Source organism: Natrix helvetica, assembly GCF_964273705.1.
Source record: "Natrix helvetica genome assembly, chromosome: 3".
Classification (NCBI taxonomy): Eukaryota; Metazoa; Chordata; class Lepidosauria; order Squamata; family Natricidae; genus Natrix; species Natrix helvetica.
The window spans coordinates 49,174,719-49,194,109 of NC_138549.1; the positions used below are offsets into that span (position 1 = coordinate 49,174,719).

Here is a 19,391-nt window from a genome sequence, read left to right on the forward strand (position 1 = left end):
GGAAAGGTGGATCCAGCTCATTAAATTAAATGACTAACAACACTACACATATTTTCCTTTATTCATTTACCTATTTTCCTCAGTTCCATGGAAGTTTCAAATTGCTGCCCTGAAACAATCAGCAAGACTGCAAGGTTAATTCCAGAATACAGAGTTGACTGGAGCTCAAACCCTTTATGATACCTGCAGGAACAAAATTTAATCAAACGGGTAACACAAGAAAAATAATTATCTCATCTCATGTTAGATATTACAGAACTGATTCCATCTCGCCCCCTCTTCGCACACTCCCTGGAAAGATAAGAATGCAGACTTTAATCATCCAATATAAGGCAGAGAAGAAAAGACATGTATAATTTTTAAATTGTATCAAACTGTTTAAATAGTTCTGCCTTAAATATAATTATTTTAAATTATTATGTAAAAATACAGGATTTAATTAATGAAATAAACAATTTTACTGAAATATGAAGCTGCTGTCATAGAGAACAAGCAACATAAGATATCCCCAAAGTTAAAGTTCCAAGAAACAATTTTTTTCCAGTTTCATTTTTTTCCAGACTTTTCAATTTTATTTACATGGGTCTAAATTACAACTGAGCTGACTGGGTTGTCAAGTTCAGAAGCACCTAACAATACTGCTTGTAGTGTTGTTTTAAGAAAATATTAAGTATGAGAATTTGCTACCACAGCTGAAAATGGATTTCAGTTTGTTAGAACTAATGCAGAAAAAGGCAAATAAAACTCACTGAAAAGGTGAACTTCTATTTTAGAAGTGCAGATTAAACATTTGTGTAGTTAACAAAAAGCCAGCTAAACAGAAAGGGAATCAATAGTTTTTTTTAAAAAACGGAGGGAATAAAGAGAAAAAATATTGTATTTCAATATTATAACTAAAGTTTCGTTAGATTTCATGAGAAATCTTTCCATCATACAATGGAGAATTTTATGCTTAGGATCTGATGATGTGTACCAGTTTAAATGACTTCAAAAGCTATATGTCGGATATGATAATAATGACTCAAAATTTTAGTTTCTGATAATCAAACAATCCTAGGTTGCCTTTCCTTGTTCTTGGAAGCTGGTTGGCCACTGCTAATAAGAAAAGAAGGTGCTTTCATTAAATTCAGAGTGCCTTCCATTTGATTTTATCTGAATATATTCTCTTATTATTTATTCACTTTTTATGAGATAGGATACTACAGGTAGTCTTGACTTACGACCATAATTGAGCCCAAAATTTATATTGTTAAGAGACATTTGTTAAGTGAGTTTTGTCCCATTTTATGACTTTTCTTGCCAAATTTGCAAGTGAGTCACTGAAGTTCTTAAGTTAGTAACAGGGTTATTAAGTGAATCTGGCTTCCCCGTTGACTTTACTTGTCAGAAGATCACAAATAGTAACTTACATGACCTCAGGACATTGCATCCATCATAAATATGAGCCAGTTGCCAAGTGTCTGAATTTTGATCATGTGACTGATACTGCAATGGTCATAAGCATGAAAAATGGTCATAAGTCACTTTTTTCAGTTCCACTGTAACTTTAAATGGTCACTAAATTAACTGTTGTAAGTTGAGGACTACCTGTAATTGGTAGTGAATATGGAATTCACTAGTAGAATACTCTTCTTTTCTATTTTTATACTGGTACTGAACCATTCAACACTTCTTACCATTCAATGGCTTTGTCTCGACTACTATTGTCTTTATAGTCCGAATCAAGGAATATGTCTTTATAAATTCTCCCACATAGGCAAAACATATCTGGTGCTGGATGATCACATGTCTGTAAGACCTGGAGCATCACTTGCAGTGCTTTTTCCCGGTCACCCATGATATTCCTTCTAAAATTCAGACAAAAACGTGATTTAATTACACACATTCACAAACCACATAGAATGACAAACTTTTTGTTCCTAACAATATTATGTAATTATATTACCCCAATATAATTTATGTAGTCTTCTGCAGTAGAACGAATAAGGATTCTTGTAGTAATTTAAAGACATTTATTAGATTTGTAAATAACGTTCTACTCCATCACAACTTTCTACTACAAATAGTTCATGCAATAATTTATTTGATGGGCTTAAGGTGTCATCAGACTCCTTGTTCTTCTACACAAATCAATCAATAATTTCCTGCTAGCATTTTTTCAGATTTACATATCTTCTAGAAATAGAATACAAAACCTATGGAATCTAAAGTGACCTTAGACAGCTCTTTTCCTCTTTCTATGAATGTTTTTTTTCCCAGTATCAATATCTGAAAGGTGTTTCGGAGTGCCAAATGACCTTTGAAAGATAAAGTTACTGTAAGATATTGCAGAGGTGCTACTTTCTAAGTACTCTGAAGCACTTTCTGGAGACCGAATCTAAGGTGCAGCAAAGTTCTAATATTCATTTTGTGCAGCTGTCAATGAAATAAATTCATGTTGTTGAAGAAAAAGGTTATTTGAAAACATTAAATATCTTAGATATTTGGCTTGTAAAAATAGACAATACAACTGTAAAACAATAGCAAAATCTTTCAACATGATGTGACAAAGAAGTTTCATTAGTACTACTTTTTCAGGATGCAGACTTAAACAAATGCATGCTAATATACTGTACATAAATACCCTTTCACTGTTTACATAAAGATAACACATTCATGTAAAGAAGAAAAAATGCAATTGGCAAACACTCTGCAGTTTAAAAGATTTTTTACAAAGACTCTTAAAGTGTTTCTAACCAAATATTGTTAATATATAATAGAAAGAAAGTTGCACATTGTCAGATCTATAAATAATTCAAGTATCCAGTAAAGTCAATGCACAAACTTTATGATTTAAGGGATTCTGTAAGAGTAATAAACAGCTGGCTTATTAGTTTACTAATTAATGCTTTTCATAACATGCATTGAATCTTTGAACAGCAAGCACACTTTCAGTTGTTAGCTCAATTGTTAAAGAATATGATAAAATTGAGGCATGGATCAGATCAAGATCTTGTAAATGAGATTTTTCAAATCATCCCTCTTTTCTGCAAGGTACAAAAATGTATCCTTTAGAACAAAGATTGAAACTGGGTTAGGTAAAAGAAGAGAAGTAACAATATTCTCTAAAGTTTGGAATCAACAAAAAGCTGGAAAAGTCCAGGGAATGAAGCAGAAGATATTTGCCACAATATTTTGCAAATTAATGATACTTTAAAAGCCAATACAGAAGGCTGTATAATTAATTTATATTGTTATGTATGTTTTGTGTTTTGTTTTTTCTTGTGTTTTTCTTTCTGTTTTTAAAGATCAAAACATTCAATAAAAATTATTTTTTAAAAAAATGATACTCATATTCAGCAAGGAACTGACCTAGTGCTTATCAATAATGAATATTTTGAGTAGATTGACTATAACTACAATAATTTGCTTTAGCTAAGTGGCTTAGGTAGTTCAAATGGCGTATCCTCAAAGATATGTCTTTCAGTAGTGGGATTCAAGTAATTTTACAACCGGTTCTCTGCCCTAATGATTTTTTCCAACAACCAGTTTGCCAAACTGCTCAGAAAGTTATCAATCGGTTCTCCTGAAGTGGTGCAAACTGGCTGAATCTCACCACTACTCCATAGTTATTATAAGCACCTTTTTTTGCTCAGTATATACTGTAGCAAATTATAGTTTTCTTCTATCCTGAGCATAAGTCCTAAGCATAGAGAATCTTGAAAGAAAGCCAGACTGATCTTCAAAAAGATGGAATAGCATGACGTTGATTCTGGCCTAATTCAGTGCAATTCAGATAGAGTGGTTGTGTACATACATTAAAATAGAAATACATAAATATAAAAAGACAGTTTGGTGTAGTAGCTAAGGTGATGAACTAGAAACCAAGAGACCATGAATTTGGGTCCTTTCTTAGACATGAAAACCAGTTAGGAAACTTTGAACCAATTGCTTGCTCCCTCAGCCCACTGCATGTAACTGGGTTATTTTGGGCAGTTGTGCCATTCTGTATTGTGCAATATAAAGGTGGGATATAAATACAATATTTATTGTGTGTTTGTTTATTTGATTTTTTATAGTCACTCATCTCAACAAGTGACTCTGGATGGCACCACAAATATGTAAATAAAACAGAAATAATATCAATGTTCAAAAATATTGAATTATTTGAAGTACCTCAACATTTCACAATCTGACTTTCAAGAAACCATCGAAAATGATCGCAACAATATTCTTAAATAGTCATTTTTAATATTAAAGAATAAAAAGAAATTTGCATTACTGCTGAGAAATGTATTCAATAGAATAATGTATGCAAATCTATTTTACTATTAGTTCTAAGCAACTTGTTCATTACAGTAAACTACCATATTTTTTGGAGTATAAGACACACCTTAGTTTTTGGGGAGGAAAAAAGGGGGAAAAAATCTGCCTATCAGGTATTCATTTTTATTCCCATAACACCAGAAACGCAAGCAAACATAATAGTATAATAAAACAACACTTTTTGCCACTTTTTTCTTTCCCCAGGCGGCCAGGGAAACTCTTAATAAGCTCAACTAGATGTCTGGGCATTCAGCCAAAAGCACTTCAGCTATTAAAAATGTAACAAAGCTGAATCAACAAACCAGCCCAGCATTTGCCTGAAGGAAACCATTGAGAAAACTCAGATAGCCGATAGGAAAAATTCTTGCTTGCCCTTAAAGGGATTATCCCCAAAAGAATAGAAATCACTAGTCATAGGAACTCTCCGCCTTCCCCTTTAGAGGATTATCTCCCAAAAATAGAAACTGAACAAAAGAAGGACCTCTTAAGGCAGTCTTCAAATCTTTTGTTGTTGGCTTCTCCCAGCTGGAACAAACAGGAAATTTTTCCAACAGTATGCTGCAGTAAAAATATTCAAAGCTTTTTCTCAGCCCTAATGAAGTGCTAACGAGTGAAGCAACTCGTTAGCACCTCGTTAGGGCTGGAAAAAAAGCTTCCAAAAGCTACATTCAGAGTATAAGACACACCCAAATTTTCAGCCTCTTTTAGGAGGAAAAAGTGTGTCTTATACTCCAAAAAATACGGTATACTATACATTTGATATTTATCAGTCTCTGAAACTGAACCCCAATCTAATAGTGTCCAAGGACTGTTTTGAAAGTAGAATTAGTGAAAGTTTATGAGAAATGGCTGGAAATATATTTAAAAATGCCAGTTAAACTGAATAAAATGGGGTCAGAAAATGATTTTGTTCTTTAGGTAAAATTATGGCATGAAAATTAAAAATTAATTAATTGGGAGGATGTTGCCCGTTATTAACAAATATCTTGTGAAGTGATTATATCTTTCTGAAAATAACATCACTTTTCACAAAATACTCACATCATTTGCATAATGGCATAGTTATATAAAGGGCAGCAGAGTTTGTGCAAGTCCATTGTACTGAGATCCAGTAAATTTGAAAATTCACTCCATGAAACTTTAACTGTAAAGCTATTTCAAAGGTATCTATGGTTTGCATAAAATTGCATAAAATATCTATATTCAAAAATTAGAATAAAGCGCATAAAATTTAAGCTTACCTATTCAGTGCAAAGGCATAGTGAAATTTGATATTGTGCTGATCTGCCAAATCACAAGTTGGGAGCATTTCCAATGTTTCCACTAGTTTCACCATAGCATCATAATCCTAGCAGTAGCAAAGGATAATAACAAAACTTATAAACAAAACTCATGCATCATGCATTTCTCTTTTTCCTACTTTGCAAATATGGCATGACCAACAACTCCTAAAAAAATTATGGTGCTTGTCCTTAACAGAAGGACAACTGACAGAAAGATGCTCTTTGCTTACAGGGAACAACTATATAACTCTGAATTGGCCAGGATTTAGGAATTAATGCTATCTTGAATAGAATTTATCCTTGCTTTTGGTAAAAAGTCATTGGTGTGGCTCTTCTAGATGGATGGTCTTCTTTCAAGTATTAATCTATTTGTAACTGACGGAAAGTCAGAAGTGAAAATTTAAAAGTAGCCTTATAGATAATATATTTGTAAGGGCAGTAGATATGCAGTATATATGCTGAAGGTCATTCAGATTGCATAACAACTGTTTATGTGATTCATTTCCTCAACTTCAATTTAAGGCTGATGAATATCATAGAGACACAAAATATTGGAGGAAAAGCATTTTTGAACTTAAAGTCGATGTTCTTAAAGGGGAAAAATTAAGATCAGAAACATCCATTCCATAAATGGGTAAATTCTGCATTTTCAGGCAAAAGTAACATACCTGGATATCTCTATAGGATAGGAGTAAATTGATCACTATGTCAGAAGTCAGGACTTCAGTATTATCCATACGAAGTTTAATCCTAGCCAGTTCTTTTGCAAGTTCTTCTCCTTGATATTTATCTCTAGCTTTTCTGATGTCATTTAACAGACTTTCCTTATAATGTGTACTAAGGAATTAAGCACAATAGGAATACAAATTTATTTAACAATTGTCTGGCATATTAAAGTACAAAACATTGAAACCATAGACTCTGGTTTCTCTGCAGGATGTTTACATCTTAATTCAATTTACATAGCTGGTCATTTCAGCAAGTTGTTGGTGAGTATCTTCTGAACAGAAATAAATAATGTTATGAATAGAGAGATCCTATGTTTCTACCCCATTATAATAAAAACCCAGTTCAAAATTCAAACTGAAAATGGAAATCTAACCCTGTCTTCTTGCTATCTTGACTAGTCAAGGCAATAAACAAAAGCAAAGCAAAACAAAACAACATAGGTTAAAAGTTAAGATTAAAATTAACAATAAAGTAATAATGTACAGATGGTTGATTACCAGAAGGGGTACTGGTGTCTTGGCAAGGAAAAAGATATAAGATAGAGAATATAGAAGAAGCGCAGGAATTCTATGAGAAATACTGTACAGGGGAAGAAGAACAAGGAAGTAAAAAGGAGCTAGAAAGGGGAAGTCGAGGCCAAGAGGAAGAAACATCAGAAGACAAAGAAAGAAACAGGAAAGAAGAACAGAGGCAAGAAAGAGAGAGAGCAGAAAAGGAGGGTGCGAGAGGGAAAAGTCAGATACAAACTAGAAGCAACAAAAAAAAAACCCATCTAAAGATGGACCAGGAAATAACAATTATCTCAACAAACTTAAATAGACTGAACGCACCAAAAAAAAGAGCGCAGATGTTTAACAAACTTAAGAAACTAAAGGTAGATATAATCTGCATACAGGAAGTGCATATTAAAAGGGAGCATAAGAACTTATTGGAAAATAAAAAACTGGGAAATTATACACAGCACTAGCAGAAAAAAAAAAGAGGGATAGCAACCTATATAAAGGAAAAAAAAATTCCAAAGAAGTCTACTCTGATGAAGAAGGCAGGATACTAATGATTGAATTAGAGACAACAGAAAAACCGATATTATTAATAGTCATATATGCACCAAATCAGAAACAAGAGGAATTCTATAGAAAACTACACAACAAAATAAATGAATTAGAATATGAAAATATTTGCTTAATTGGGGATTATAATGCAATAGTGGATTAAAAAAATGGACTATGAAAGCAAAAAGAAAAACAAAACGAAAAAAAATATGCTACCCAAATCCTTTTTTGAGATGGCAATGGAATATAAATTACATGATATTTGGAGAGAAAGGCACAAAACAAGAAAGCAATATACCTTTTATTCGAACCCCCATCAGTCACTATCAAGAATTGACATGGCTTGGATCTCATCTGGTCTTTGCAATCAAGTAGATGAAATTGAAATAGAAGCAAATGAGTGGGCAGATCACAATCCAATAAAATTAAGATGGAAAGGTCAAAGAAGAAGAAAAAGATGGATGATGAATTCAAATATTATAAACGAAACAGAATACACTCAAATGCTGGAGAAAGAACTAAAACAATTTTTTAGAATAAATAAAAGAGAAGATACCTCAATTCAAAATCTCTGGGACACTATGAAAGCACACACAAGAGGCCTTACGATTGCCTATATGGCGAGGAAAACTAGAAAACAAACTGAGCAACAAGAATGTATGCAAAAGGAACTTATGGAAGCCGAAGATGAACTCCAGAAAGACCCAAAGAATAAAATTAAAAAAGAAAAAAGAGAGATAATCAAACATAAGCTCAACCTAATAAATCAAAAGGAATTAGCGCAGAAAATTAAAGCAGCCAGACAAAATTACTTTGAACAAGCCAACAAACCTGGACGATGGCTGGCATACAGACTGAATGAAAGAGAAAAAAGGATGATATATCAATTAAAAGATGATGAGGGAAGAATTCAATACAAAGCAGAAGAAAAGAAGAAAATTATTCATAAATACTTCACAAAACTATACGCACAAGACAGTATGGAAGAAAATAAAATAAAGCATTATTTAAACACAGCAAAGATAACACCAATCTCAAAAGAGCAAAGGGAGGCGATAAACAGTCCAATAACGTTAGCCGAAGTGGAACTAGTCTTGAAAAACCAGAAAAATAATAAAACACCAGGACCAGATGGAATACCGGTGGAGCTATACAAATATAATAAAATAATATTGGAAGAGTTAGGGGTGGAAATGTTTAATGAAGTTTTAGGAAAAGCCAAGATACCTGAATCATGGACAGAAGCAATAATATCGCTAATCCCAAAAGAAGAAACCAGCCTACAAGAAATTCAAAACTACAGGCCAATTTCATTACTAAACTCTGATTATAAAATATTTGCAGCAATAATGGCAGGAAGAATCAAACAGGTTTTAAATGAACGAATAGACCCAGACCAAAATGGATTTTTACCCCACAGACACATTAGAAATAATACGAGAATCATCCTAGATATAATAGAGTACTATGAGGCGCACCCAGGAAAACAAATGGTACTGGTTTTCCTTGATGCACAAAAAGCATTTGACAATGTAATTTGGATATATATATATATAATAACAATATTGGATGAGATGAAATTCGGTGAAAATTTATAAAAATGATAGAAGGATTTTATAACAATCAGACAACCAAAGTTCTGATGAATGGAGAATTAACAGAGAAGATCGAAATAAAAAAGGAGTCAGACAGGGATGCCCCCTCTCTCCTTTGCTGTTTATATTGACTTTGGAAATTTTATTAAATGAAATTCGGAAGGACCAGGGAATAAAAGGTTTAAGACTCAAAAATGAAGAATATAAGGCCCAAGCCTATGCCGATGACCTAGTATTTGTACTAGAGGACCCATTAGAATCCAGTCGGAAATTAATTCAAAAATTAGAAGAATACGGCGAAGTGGCAGGATTAAAGATCAATAAAAACAAAACAAAAATGATAACCAAGAACATGACAAAAAAGCAAGAAGAAGAACTGGAAGTAATAACCAGAATGCAAATAATGAAGAAAGTGAAATACTTGGGGATCTGGGTGTCGGCAAAATGTTCCACAATTAAAGATGATAACTATAATAAATTAGTGATACAAATAAAGAAAGAGTTAGAAAATTGGAAAAATATTCAACTATCACTCATGGGACGTATAGCGACAATTAAAATGAATATTTTACCAAGAATCTTATTCCTGTTGCAAGCCGCACCTATTAATCCGGGTAAAAAATTCTTTCAAGAATTAAACAATATAACTGCTAGGTTTATTTGGCAGGGACGAAAAGCGAGGATTAAACTAAAGTCAATGCAAGACAGCAAAGAGAGGGGAGGTTTAGCATTACCAAATTGGGATTTATACGCATCGGCAGTATCAATAACATGGGTGAAGGATTGGATAGAGCTAAAGAATAAAAGAATTTTGACTCTGGAAGGCCATGATTTGCAAGCAGGCTGGCACACATTCCTATGGGATGATAAAAATAAAACGCACAAATACTTTCAAAAACATTTAATTAGAAGAGCGTTATTGCAAAAATGGCTCAAAATAAAAAAAACCCCACTATGTGAAAATTCCGAATTGGCTATCACCGACAGAAAGGACGACTCATCCAAATTTTATAGATTGGAACAAAATGCTAAGATATAGAGACTTAATTGATAGACAGGGAAACTTAAAAACAATTGAAGAATTGGCAGAACAGAACATGGAAGTTGACTGGTTAACTTACCTTCAAATCAAAACTAAATACAATAAAGATACCAAATTATATGACACTGAAACAGAACCACACGAATTGGATAAAATCATTCAAAGCCCAGATAGAAAAATGATAGGGAGAATATATAAAGTTCTCCTGAAGCATAAAATGGAAGAGGAAATTGTAAAAGAACAAATGATAAAATGGGCACAGAACTTTGGATATAATATGAATTAGACAAATGGGAAAAATTTGGGGGAACAAACTTAAAAATGACACTCTCGGTCGCATACGAGGAAAACCAGTATAAAATGTTTTATAGATGGCACCTGGGACCAAGAAGGTTAGCTAAAATATCATCAAATACTTTCCCAAAATGTTGGAAATGCGAATCGATACACGGAACGTATTACCATTTATGGTGGACCTGTGAGGAGGCTAAAAAGTTTTGGAAAAAGATCAAAAATTGGCTGGAGGCAATAACGGGAGTTAAAATAGAATGGAAACCGGAAATCTACTTATTAGGAATAATGTCTGCGAAATACAAAAAAGAAATCCAGTATTTAATACTACATATAATAACGGCGGCAAGGATTTGCCTATGCCCAGAAATGGAAAAACAAACTAACTCCAAGTGAAGATGAAATAATAAGAAAGGTTATGGACTGTGCTGAAATGGACAAACTAACTAAAGAAATTCAGGGAAAAGAAGAATCAGAATTCTACCAGATATTGGGCTCCCCTTTGATCGGGGGGGCACAGGATGCCTTGGAGGGGCTCCTGCCGAGGGGGCGGCGTAGCGGGGGACCCCTTGTGTCGGCAGCGGCCAGGGGGGCTCCCCGCATCGCCCTAGGCATCGGGAGGCAAGAGGGGAGGCGCTGCGGCATCTTCGCGTTGAGGCAGTTGGACAAACTGAAGATTTGAAGGACGCAGTTGCAATGCGGTGAGATGGAGATTCCCCCCGTTCCCTTTCATGAGTGAAGGAAAATAAAAAGACTGTCAGCCTTTTGAAAAAACTTGTTCAACCTGTTCCTGGGAAGTGTGACTGGAGGGAGGGGGATTTCCCCCCCTCTCGGACAAGCGGCTTTAAACTGTTTTGCTCTCTGCCCCCGAGGAGGAAGGGGGGGAGCCTGGAATGAAATCACGCTCATAGCAAACACAGATTTTCTTTTACTGTAATTGTGAAAATGAGGTGATGATCTGTTTCCTTCTGAAAACTTTGAAAACTCTTGGTTTGTTGCTCTCTGATCCCGGAGCTGGCAGGGCAAGATGGCACACTTCCGTCGTCTCCTTGTACTTTGAAATTTGACTCCACCCACAGAAACTGCTGGCATTTGTCTTTGTCTCCGTGACACTCAGAGAAATCTCTTGTTATATTTTACTCTGGACTTAGAACAAAGGATTTTATTGCTTTATTGCCTGGAACTAGAATTGAGAAAAGGTCCTTATCTGTCTGGACTTCCTACCTCGCGATCTCTCTTGGCTATCCACCTTCCCAATTGTTTCCTCTCTGTATTGACATTGTCATCTCTGAGCTTTGCTTACTACAATGCCACCAAAAAGACCACCACCGGGGAAACCGGGTTTTGCTGGGTCCGCCCCAGCATCTTCAACGTCCAGCCCCAGCGGACAACAGACACTAACTTCTTTGTTCCAGCCTAAGCCCCCTGAGGTGGACTTTCAACAGATGTTTCAACAACTCTTAAAGGGGCAGGAGGACTTAAAAAATCAATTGAAAGAAATGAACGAGCAGCTCAGAGAGAATCAAGACCGGGCGATCCAAAATTCACGGAGACTGGAGCTTTTGGAGGAGGGGACGGCTGAGATGAGGAGGGAGGTGAAGGGGGTGCAGAAAGGAAACCAAGAACTTGAGAACCACCAGATAAAAGTGGAATTTGAAAGGATGTCTTTTTTTCTTAGATTTCAAAATGTAATTGAGGCTGATGATGACGATCTGAGGGATATTATGACAAATTTATTGGCTGAATATATTAAAAAAGACAGACAACAGATGGGGTGGGACATGGACCTGGTCTATAGAGTAAATTCAGCATATGCCAGAACACACAATGTTCCAAGGGACGTACACATTACATTTCTCAGAAAGACCACAAGAGATGAGATTCTGAGTGCACAAAGGGGGCAAGCACTAAAATACAAGGATAGAGAAATAACCATTCTGAAACAAATCCGAAAGAAAGTTAGAGATAAAAGAAAAAACTATTCGCTTCTAGCGAAGAAATTATACCAGAAAGGGGTGTGGTTTCGGTGGCTTCTGCCAGAAGGTATGTTAATATTCTGGGAGGACATGAGAGTTAGAATCAACACAACTATGGAGGCTGAGGCCTTCATGGAAAAAAATAAAGTCCTCCTAGATAAACCTGATGATACTACACGGGACATACAGGACACGGGAGGTGCCGGAACTCTGCTGGAGCGGGGAGAAGAGGCAACATTGAGAAAACTCAGATCACAAAAATGAATTAGAAAATCTGTTTGATATAAAATGATTGAAATTGTTTGAAGATAAAAGTTTATGCTGACAAAATACTACTAAGTAGCAATAATTTAATGTATTAATAAATGAAAGTTATGAGAATGGGGGGAGGGCCATTTCCTGCATAATTAACTGTCAAAATTTGTAATTTTACCCATTACCCCTTTCCTTGATTTTTTTTTTAAACTAATAAAATTTTGTTTTTTTAAAAAAAAGAATTCTACCAGATATGGGACAAATGGTATAGGTCAGTGGTGGGCAACCTTTTTTTTCAACTGAGCCAAATCTCGCCAAAACCACGATTGAAATTTATTTTGAGAGCCACATTTTTAAAACCGAAAATACATAGGATGGTACACTGTTTTTAGTTTCAATAAACTCTGGCATTTGAAGCACGCAATTCTTAAAGCTGTCAAGTTACAAGATCCTTGCATCCCTAACCCTTTAGGAAAAAAACCCCAAGGGGTCTTCAAACCTGACAGCTTGAAGACTTATGGAGTTCAACTCCCAGAATTCCTCCTCCAGTCATGTTGGCTCAGGAACTCTGGCATTGAAGCATGCAAGTCTTAAAGCTGTCAAGTTGCAAGACCCTTGCACCCCTAACCCTTTTAGAAAAAAGAAAAAACCCAGGGTCTTCAAACCTGACAGCTTGAAGACTTGTGGACTTCAACTCCCAGAATTCCTCCTCCAGTCATGTTGCGGCGACGTCATCTGCGTGGATCCATCTTCGGCTTTTTTCACAGGGGGCAGGGCTGCTGCTGAAGATGTCGACGAGCCCCTGCCGCCACCAGAACAACAGCTGCCTCCTCCTCCTCCTCCAACAGCACCACTACATTTGGAGTGAAGCTGCCAAAGCTCCCGCTGGCGCCCCCCTCCACTCGGAGCACCGCGTTACCCCTGCTGCCTTCTCCGCCGCCGCCATGCTTTTGAGAAGCCATGAGGCTTTTTTTCCCTGCTCCTGCCCCCCCCCCGCCTTCCTACTGGCTCCCGCGGCCTCATGGCTCCTCAAAAGCACAGCAGAGGAGGAGGGGGCAGGGTAACGCAGGGCCCAGCTCAGGTGCTCCGAACAGAGGGGGAGGCGCCGCTGCCATGGGCGGGGGCGCCAGCGGGAGCTTTGGCGGCTTCACCTCTGCCGCAGCGTTGGGTGCTGTTAGAGGAGGAGGAGGAGGCGGCAGCAGATATTCCGGTAGCAGCAGGGGCTTTACTTTAGCTGCAGCGCCGGGCGCAAGCAGCTAGGATTGGCTGCTCAAAAGACAACCGACAAAAGCCACTTTCCCAGAGGGGGGGGCTGTTGGAAGAGGGAAGTGGCTGCAGTTCCCCGCTTGCCGCTTTCGGAGTCGTTTTGAGGCTGAAACACGTGTCCTTGCCACAAAGTGTCATTGAAATGCAATATCTTCTGTGTCTTCTCCCCCCCCCCCAATACCGAGGGCGATTTAAACAGATTAAGGCCAAAGGAGATAAAGCGAAAGTACAGTTTGTTAGCGAGTCACTCCCCCCCATGTCTTCCTCCTTAAAACCTGTAGCGGCAGGGGCTTTACTTTAGCTGCAGTGCCGGGCGCAAGCAGCTAGGATTGGCCGCCCACAAAGGACCTCCTCTCCGGGCTTGCTTTCCTGGCGTCAGTCGCCCCGCGCTCACCAAAACAAGTCCGGGGAGGTCCTTTGCGGGCGGCCAGTTCTAGCCATCTGCAAAGGACCTCCCCAGCCTCCGGCGCCTGTGACAGCAGAAAGCACTGCAGCCGTGCACCTTAGAGGGAACAGTGGGAGGGAGGGGAGCGGGCGCCCGGCACACAGAAGAGCCGCATTAAAATGTGTAAAGAGCCGCATGTGGCTCGCGAGCCGCGGCTTGCCGACCACTGGCATAGGTGGATGGAGGAAAGAAATAAGAATCAATGAAGGAATGTAACAAAATTTTAAAATAATAATTATGGGTAAAATAAGAAAGTTAAGAATGGTGAAACCCAAATAAAACATAATCGAATGGGGAAAAAAAATAAGAAAAAAATAAAAAAATTAGTTAATTCTAGGTGATAAATAAGTAGAACGTTGTAGCTGCTTATAGAATGTTTTCGGTTTTAAAATGTTTATTCGTTAACAGATAACTCATCATGACATTTGACATGACAAAAGTACTTTCAAACAAATATAGTTAAATCAGAATGTTGGTATATTGATGGTATAAAGATTTTTGATTTAAAATGTACAATTCAATTTGAATGAAATATAAAGAACGATTGTAGTAACGCACGAAATTTAATTGTAACCAATCGACATGCTTTCTGGAAGATGTAATGAAGAGTGTTTTTGTGTGTGTTTTCTGTTTAATTAAAATAATAAAAAATAACAATAAAGTAAATACTAAAATCATGAAACAAGTCAAATCATAGTGTGGAAGTCTTTATAGTTTTACTAAATAATAAGAGAATGAGACTCCCAAAGGGGCTTCCAAAGAATCTCCATAGACAGAATGAGACACACAAAATTAGCATGGCAGAAACAGAGAAAAAGGCTTTCTTATCTGCCAAAACAACAAGTATCTAACAGGAAAACAGAAGTGGGGTATCTCTTTAAAAAATCCTATTGATTTTAACACTCAGTCAGGTCCATTAACAGGATAATGGTCCCTTACATGATTAGCTCCTAATCCATTTAGTGCATTAAAGGTTTAGATCAATTTCTTAAGGTATGCCTAGTAGGTAGCCAGCAATATGTATACAGGTAGTCCTTGACTTACAACAGTTCATTTAATGTCAGTTTGAAGTTACGATGACACTGAAAAAAGTGACATGATCATTTTATACACTTACAATTGATCCAGCATCTCCAGGATCACATGATCAAAAATCAGCTGCTTAGCAATTGCTTAGCAACTGTGATGTATTTATGATGGTTGCATTGTTATGAGATCATGCGATCACCTTTTGTGAGCTTCTAATGAGCAAAGTCAATGGCGAAGCGAGATTCATGACAATTGTGTTACTTACTTAACTTCAGTGATTCACTTAACTATGGCAAGAAAGGTCTCAAAAAGGGGCAAAATTCACTTAACAACTTTCTCACTTAGCAACAGAGTTTTTGGGCTCAATTGTGGTTGTGAGTTGACGACTATCTGTACTCTTGGCATATTTTGTTTTTTAAAAAAACTTTTTTTAACATTTTAATATAGCATTTCTTCTGAAAATTACATTATGCAAACTACTTTAATCTTTTATACATTCCTTCCAATGAGGAACAAGAAAGGGCTTGAACAAACTCTGGATCTGCAAGTAGGATGAACTTGTCTCTAACCCTGATTCTATGCCAGAAAGTACAGAAGTTTCATTTATTGTAGCACATATATGCATTAAGCAGAGAAATATTGTGATTGCAGTACATCCTGGAGCTTTGTTTTAAAAGAAAAAAATAGAAAAAGAAATGATTATATAAAACCATTAAAGAGTCATAGATTACCATGAGGTGATATGGATATCCTTGAGTAGGCTGATAAACTTGTCCATTAACGGAACACAGAGTGGTCCTAAGATGGTATCCCAATTAGGTTGGATATACTCAGATGCTCTCCGCTGGGCATCATTTTCACAACAAAAACAATTATCACATGATGATACAATGTATGGAATGAAATGATAGTTGCCACTTGAAGCCTGAAGAAGACAATGAATTAAAATATTGCATGTTAAAAAGAAAGCTCAACAACAATACAGAAATAAAATTTTAAAAGTTTATCTGAAATTTATGCAAAATACAATCAGCTTTCATCCTTATAACAAAAGACCATGTAAAAAGACATAAAATGCCTACGTGGGAAAATTCCACAATTTTAAATTTAGTTTTGTAAACATGGATTTAATAAGGCCTTAATTTAGTCTACAAGGTCAAATATTTCCTCTGCAGTTACTGCAAAGGAAGAGGAAATCTATGATAATTTTATAGGAATCTATATAGTCTTTAAATGGAGTTCTTTACTCTTTTAAATTCAATGAAGCTAATATACAAGTGAAGCTTCTCATATAGTTAGCTCTAAAGCAGGAGTCCCCAGTCCCTAGGCCATGGAAGGGATGGGCAAGTGCGTGCACATCCCCATTTGCATGAGCAACGGACAGGCGCAGGTGCTTCATTTGCATGAGTGGCATGCGCAGCGTGCACCTCTCATTCAAATGGAACTGCACCTGTGCGCAGAACCATCCCCCCCCCCATCTCCAAAGCTGGAAAGGTTTGGGAACTCTGCTCTAAAGTGGTATGAAAAACCATGCACAACGTAGAGCCCTATTCAATACAATGAGAAACATCTCCAAATGCAGCACTACAGTCAATTAAATGTGTAATGGTGTAAATGCTGAACTACTATTTCACCGTTCACTTTGATCTAAAATTCTTCCTAGTATTGTTAAGAAAGGGTATTTAAAATATCATAGGAAACTTGGAGAGAAAGCAAGTTTGCTACGCTGAACTTTAATCCACATTAAATGTTAAATTCTCAATCAGTATTTGAAAAAGCCACACTCTTTCCTTGAGATGTATGTTGTACAATCCTGTGACCAAGATCACATCTTCAAAGAAGCATAACATTTTACATTTTTTCATGGAAAATGAGAAATGCATTCCTAAACAATTTCTATACTCCCCCCCCTCTATTTCTGCCCTGCACTGTATAATAGCTCTAACAGTGGATAATATGTTTAGCTCATGGTTGAATTATTGGATTCTCTGGCCTTTTCTTTAGGAAGATGTTTTATTACCAGGCTAGATAATATCGTCAGTGCTTTGATATGAAGGAATGAGGTTTGTTGGCTATTGATATTCAATAGCTTGTCCTTGTATGGCTTTGGGCAAGATTTGTGATCCAGTTTTTTCTTTCATTGGCATGCTGTTATCTGACAGTGAATTAATATAAGGTGCTATTTTCTGCTAATCTGAAATTGATTAGCAGGTATTTGATAAGGGAGAGTATGGTCTGGGCTCCTTGACCCTTATTTTGACCTTTGGTTATTTCTTTTGAATGGTTCCCAAATGGAATTAATTTCTATTTGTCTTCTGATTACTAATGTGTCACAGTGCTGAGGTTATAGACCCATGGCCTTACATTCTTTTATCTGAACAGTTCACAATTGAAACACTGACTGAACCTGTCTGATTTCATGCTGTGAAATCAATGCCTTTTCATCATGCGAGTTTCTGATTCTACGGTTAATCGTTAGCCAGCAAGAAAAATAATCCATTCATTATCTCATTTTCCATGAATGGATTTTTTAACTCCCTCTGAATTGGGGATATCAGTCATCTGATGAAGGTGAATTATATAGTTTTACCAATTATATCTTTCTTTTTCTGTTTTCAAAATTGTTGAGACCAGTAACACCACGTCTATATCGTGTGATTTAAGGCCTTTAAAGTAAAAACAAAACTGTACATGCTATATTTTTCCATATGGGGAAGATATATTATGTATACCTTTTTACTCATTTTGTTAATGTAGGTATAAAAAGTCTGAATTGCTCCAGAACAGTACCTCATAGCAATTCCGGGGAAAGAGAGGTACTGTCCTATGTAACAAATGCCTTAGCTTCAAAGGTGGTAGGATCAAAACACACCAAAAAGGCCCTATTCTTCCCTCCTGCTTTCCTCTTTATTACTATACTATCCCAGGATTCTGGGTCTAATCCTTCTGATGGGGTTAGAATGGTTTATGAATAGCTAACCACAAGCCACTATATAGAGGTAGTGACCCATTGCCATGGCATTAGAACTAGGACTTTTTTATATATAAGTGGTTCCTTTCAGCTGGTTGCAGCTTCAGCTTCATTTATGGTGATTTCCCCATGGAGAGAGATCCTATCAGATCTGCAGCAGAGACATGAAAACCGATTGGTTCAAGAGATCTGGATGTTCATTGAATGTTAAATTAGAGAGTGTGACTGTCATCAGACATTTTAATCACTATGAGATTATAAGGGAAGTAATATTAATTCCTTCTGCCTTTCCCAATTTTGACGTTTCCCAATATTTTTTGGCTGCAATCCCATATCTTGAGATAATTTGAATATATTGTAAATAAATTTACATGATGTAATGTTGGGGAAGATTGAGCCAATTACATCTCACTTTATTCTGTTTCTTTTGTTAAATACGTTTTCTCTTTACTTAGGTGAAGGTAAAGGTATGTGCTAGTCATTTCCAACTCTAGGGGGCGGTGTTCATCTCCATTTCAAAGCTGAAACGCCAGCGCTGTCCAAAGACGTCTCCATGATCATGTGGCCAGCATGACTAAATGCCGAAGGCACACAGAATGCTGTTACCTTTCCACCAAAGGTGTTTCCAATTTTCTACTTGCATTTTTTTACATGCTTTCGAATTGCTAGGTTGGCAGGAGCTGGGACAAATAATGGGAGCTCACTCCATTGTGTGGTGCTAGGAGTTCGAACTGCTGAATTGCTGACCTTTCTGATCAACAAGCTCAGTGTCTTAGCCACTGAGCTACTGCATCCCTCTACAGTACCAATTGGCAGTTTATACTATATGTGTACAAAACCTCAAATCAATAAAACAATGAGGTTTTTCCCTGCCTATTTAACTGTGATGCTACAAAAATGTTTTCTATACTTAACATTGCATATACTTAAGAAAGAATTTGAGAAGTGTTAAAAGGACAAGAGCCAAGAAGGAAAAAATGAAAAGAAAGTAGTGCCACAGAAGACCTATTAGAAACAAACCTCCATAGATGTGTACCTCACATGAAAATATCATATCTCTGACTTTGGATTTTTACTTAAGCAGATGAACATTTAGGGCAAAGAGCTTCTATAACTGAAGATGGGCAAGTTGAAACAAATTTAAAAATCTTT

At 36.6% G+C, this 19,391-nt stretch overlaps 1 protein-coding gene across 5 annotated transcripts in view; it reads right to left on the reverse strand.

Moving 5' to 3' along the window:
- Positions 1-19,391, reverse strand: part of MAP3K15 (mitogen-activated protein kinase kinase kinase 15) — an 89,909-nt gene that overhangs the window by 45,281 nt on the left and 25,237 nt on the right. For all 5 annotated transcript variants that reach the window (XM_081949539.1, XM_081949541.1, XM_081949540.1 and 2 more), the window contains 5 exons: positions 16,000-16,193; positions 6,257-6,425; positions 5,547-5,653; positions 1,677-1,847; positions 71-183 (listed from right to left, as the gene is read on the reverse strand). In XM_081949539.1, coding sequence (XP_081805665.1) covers positions 71-183; positions 1,677-1,847; positions 5,547-5,653; positions 6,257-6,425; positions 16,000-16,193 — 754 coding nt within the window. The remainder of the gene's footprint in view (positions 1-70; positions 184-1,676; positions 1,848-5,546; positions 5,654-6,256; positions 6,426-15,999; positions 16,194-19,391) is intronic.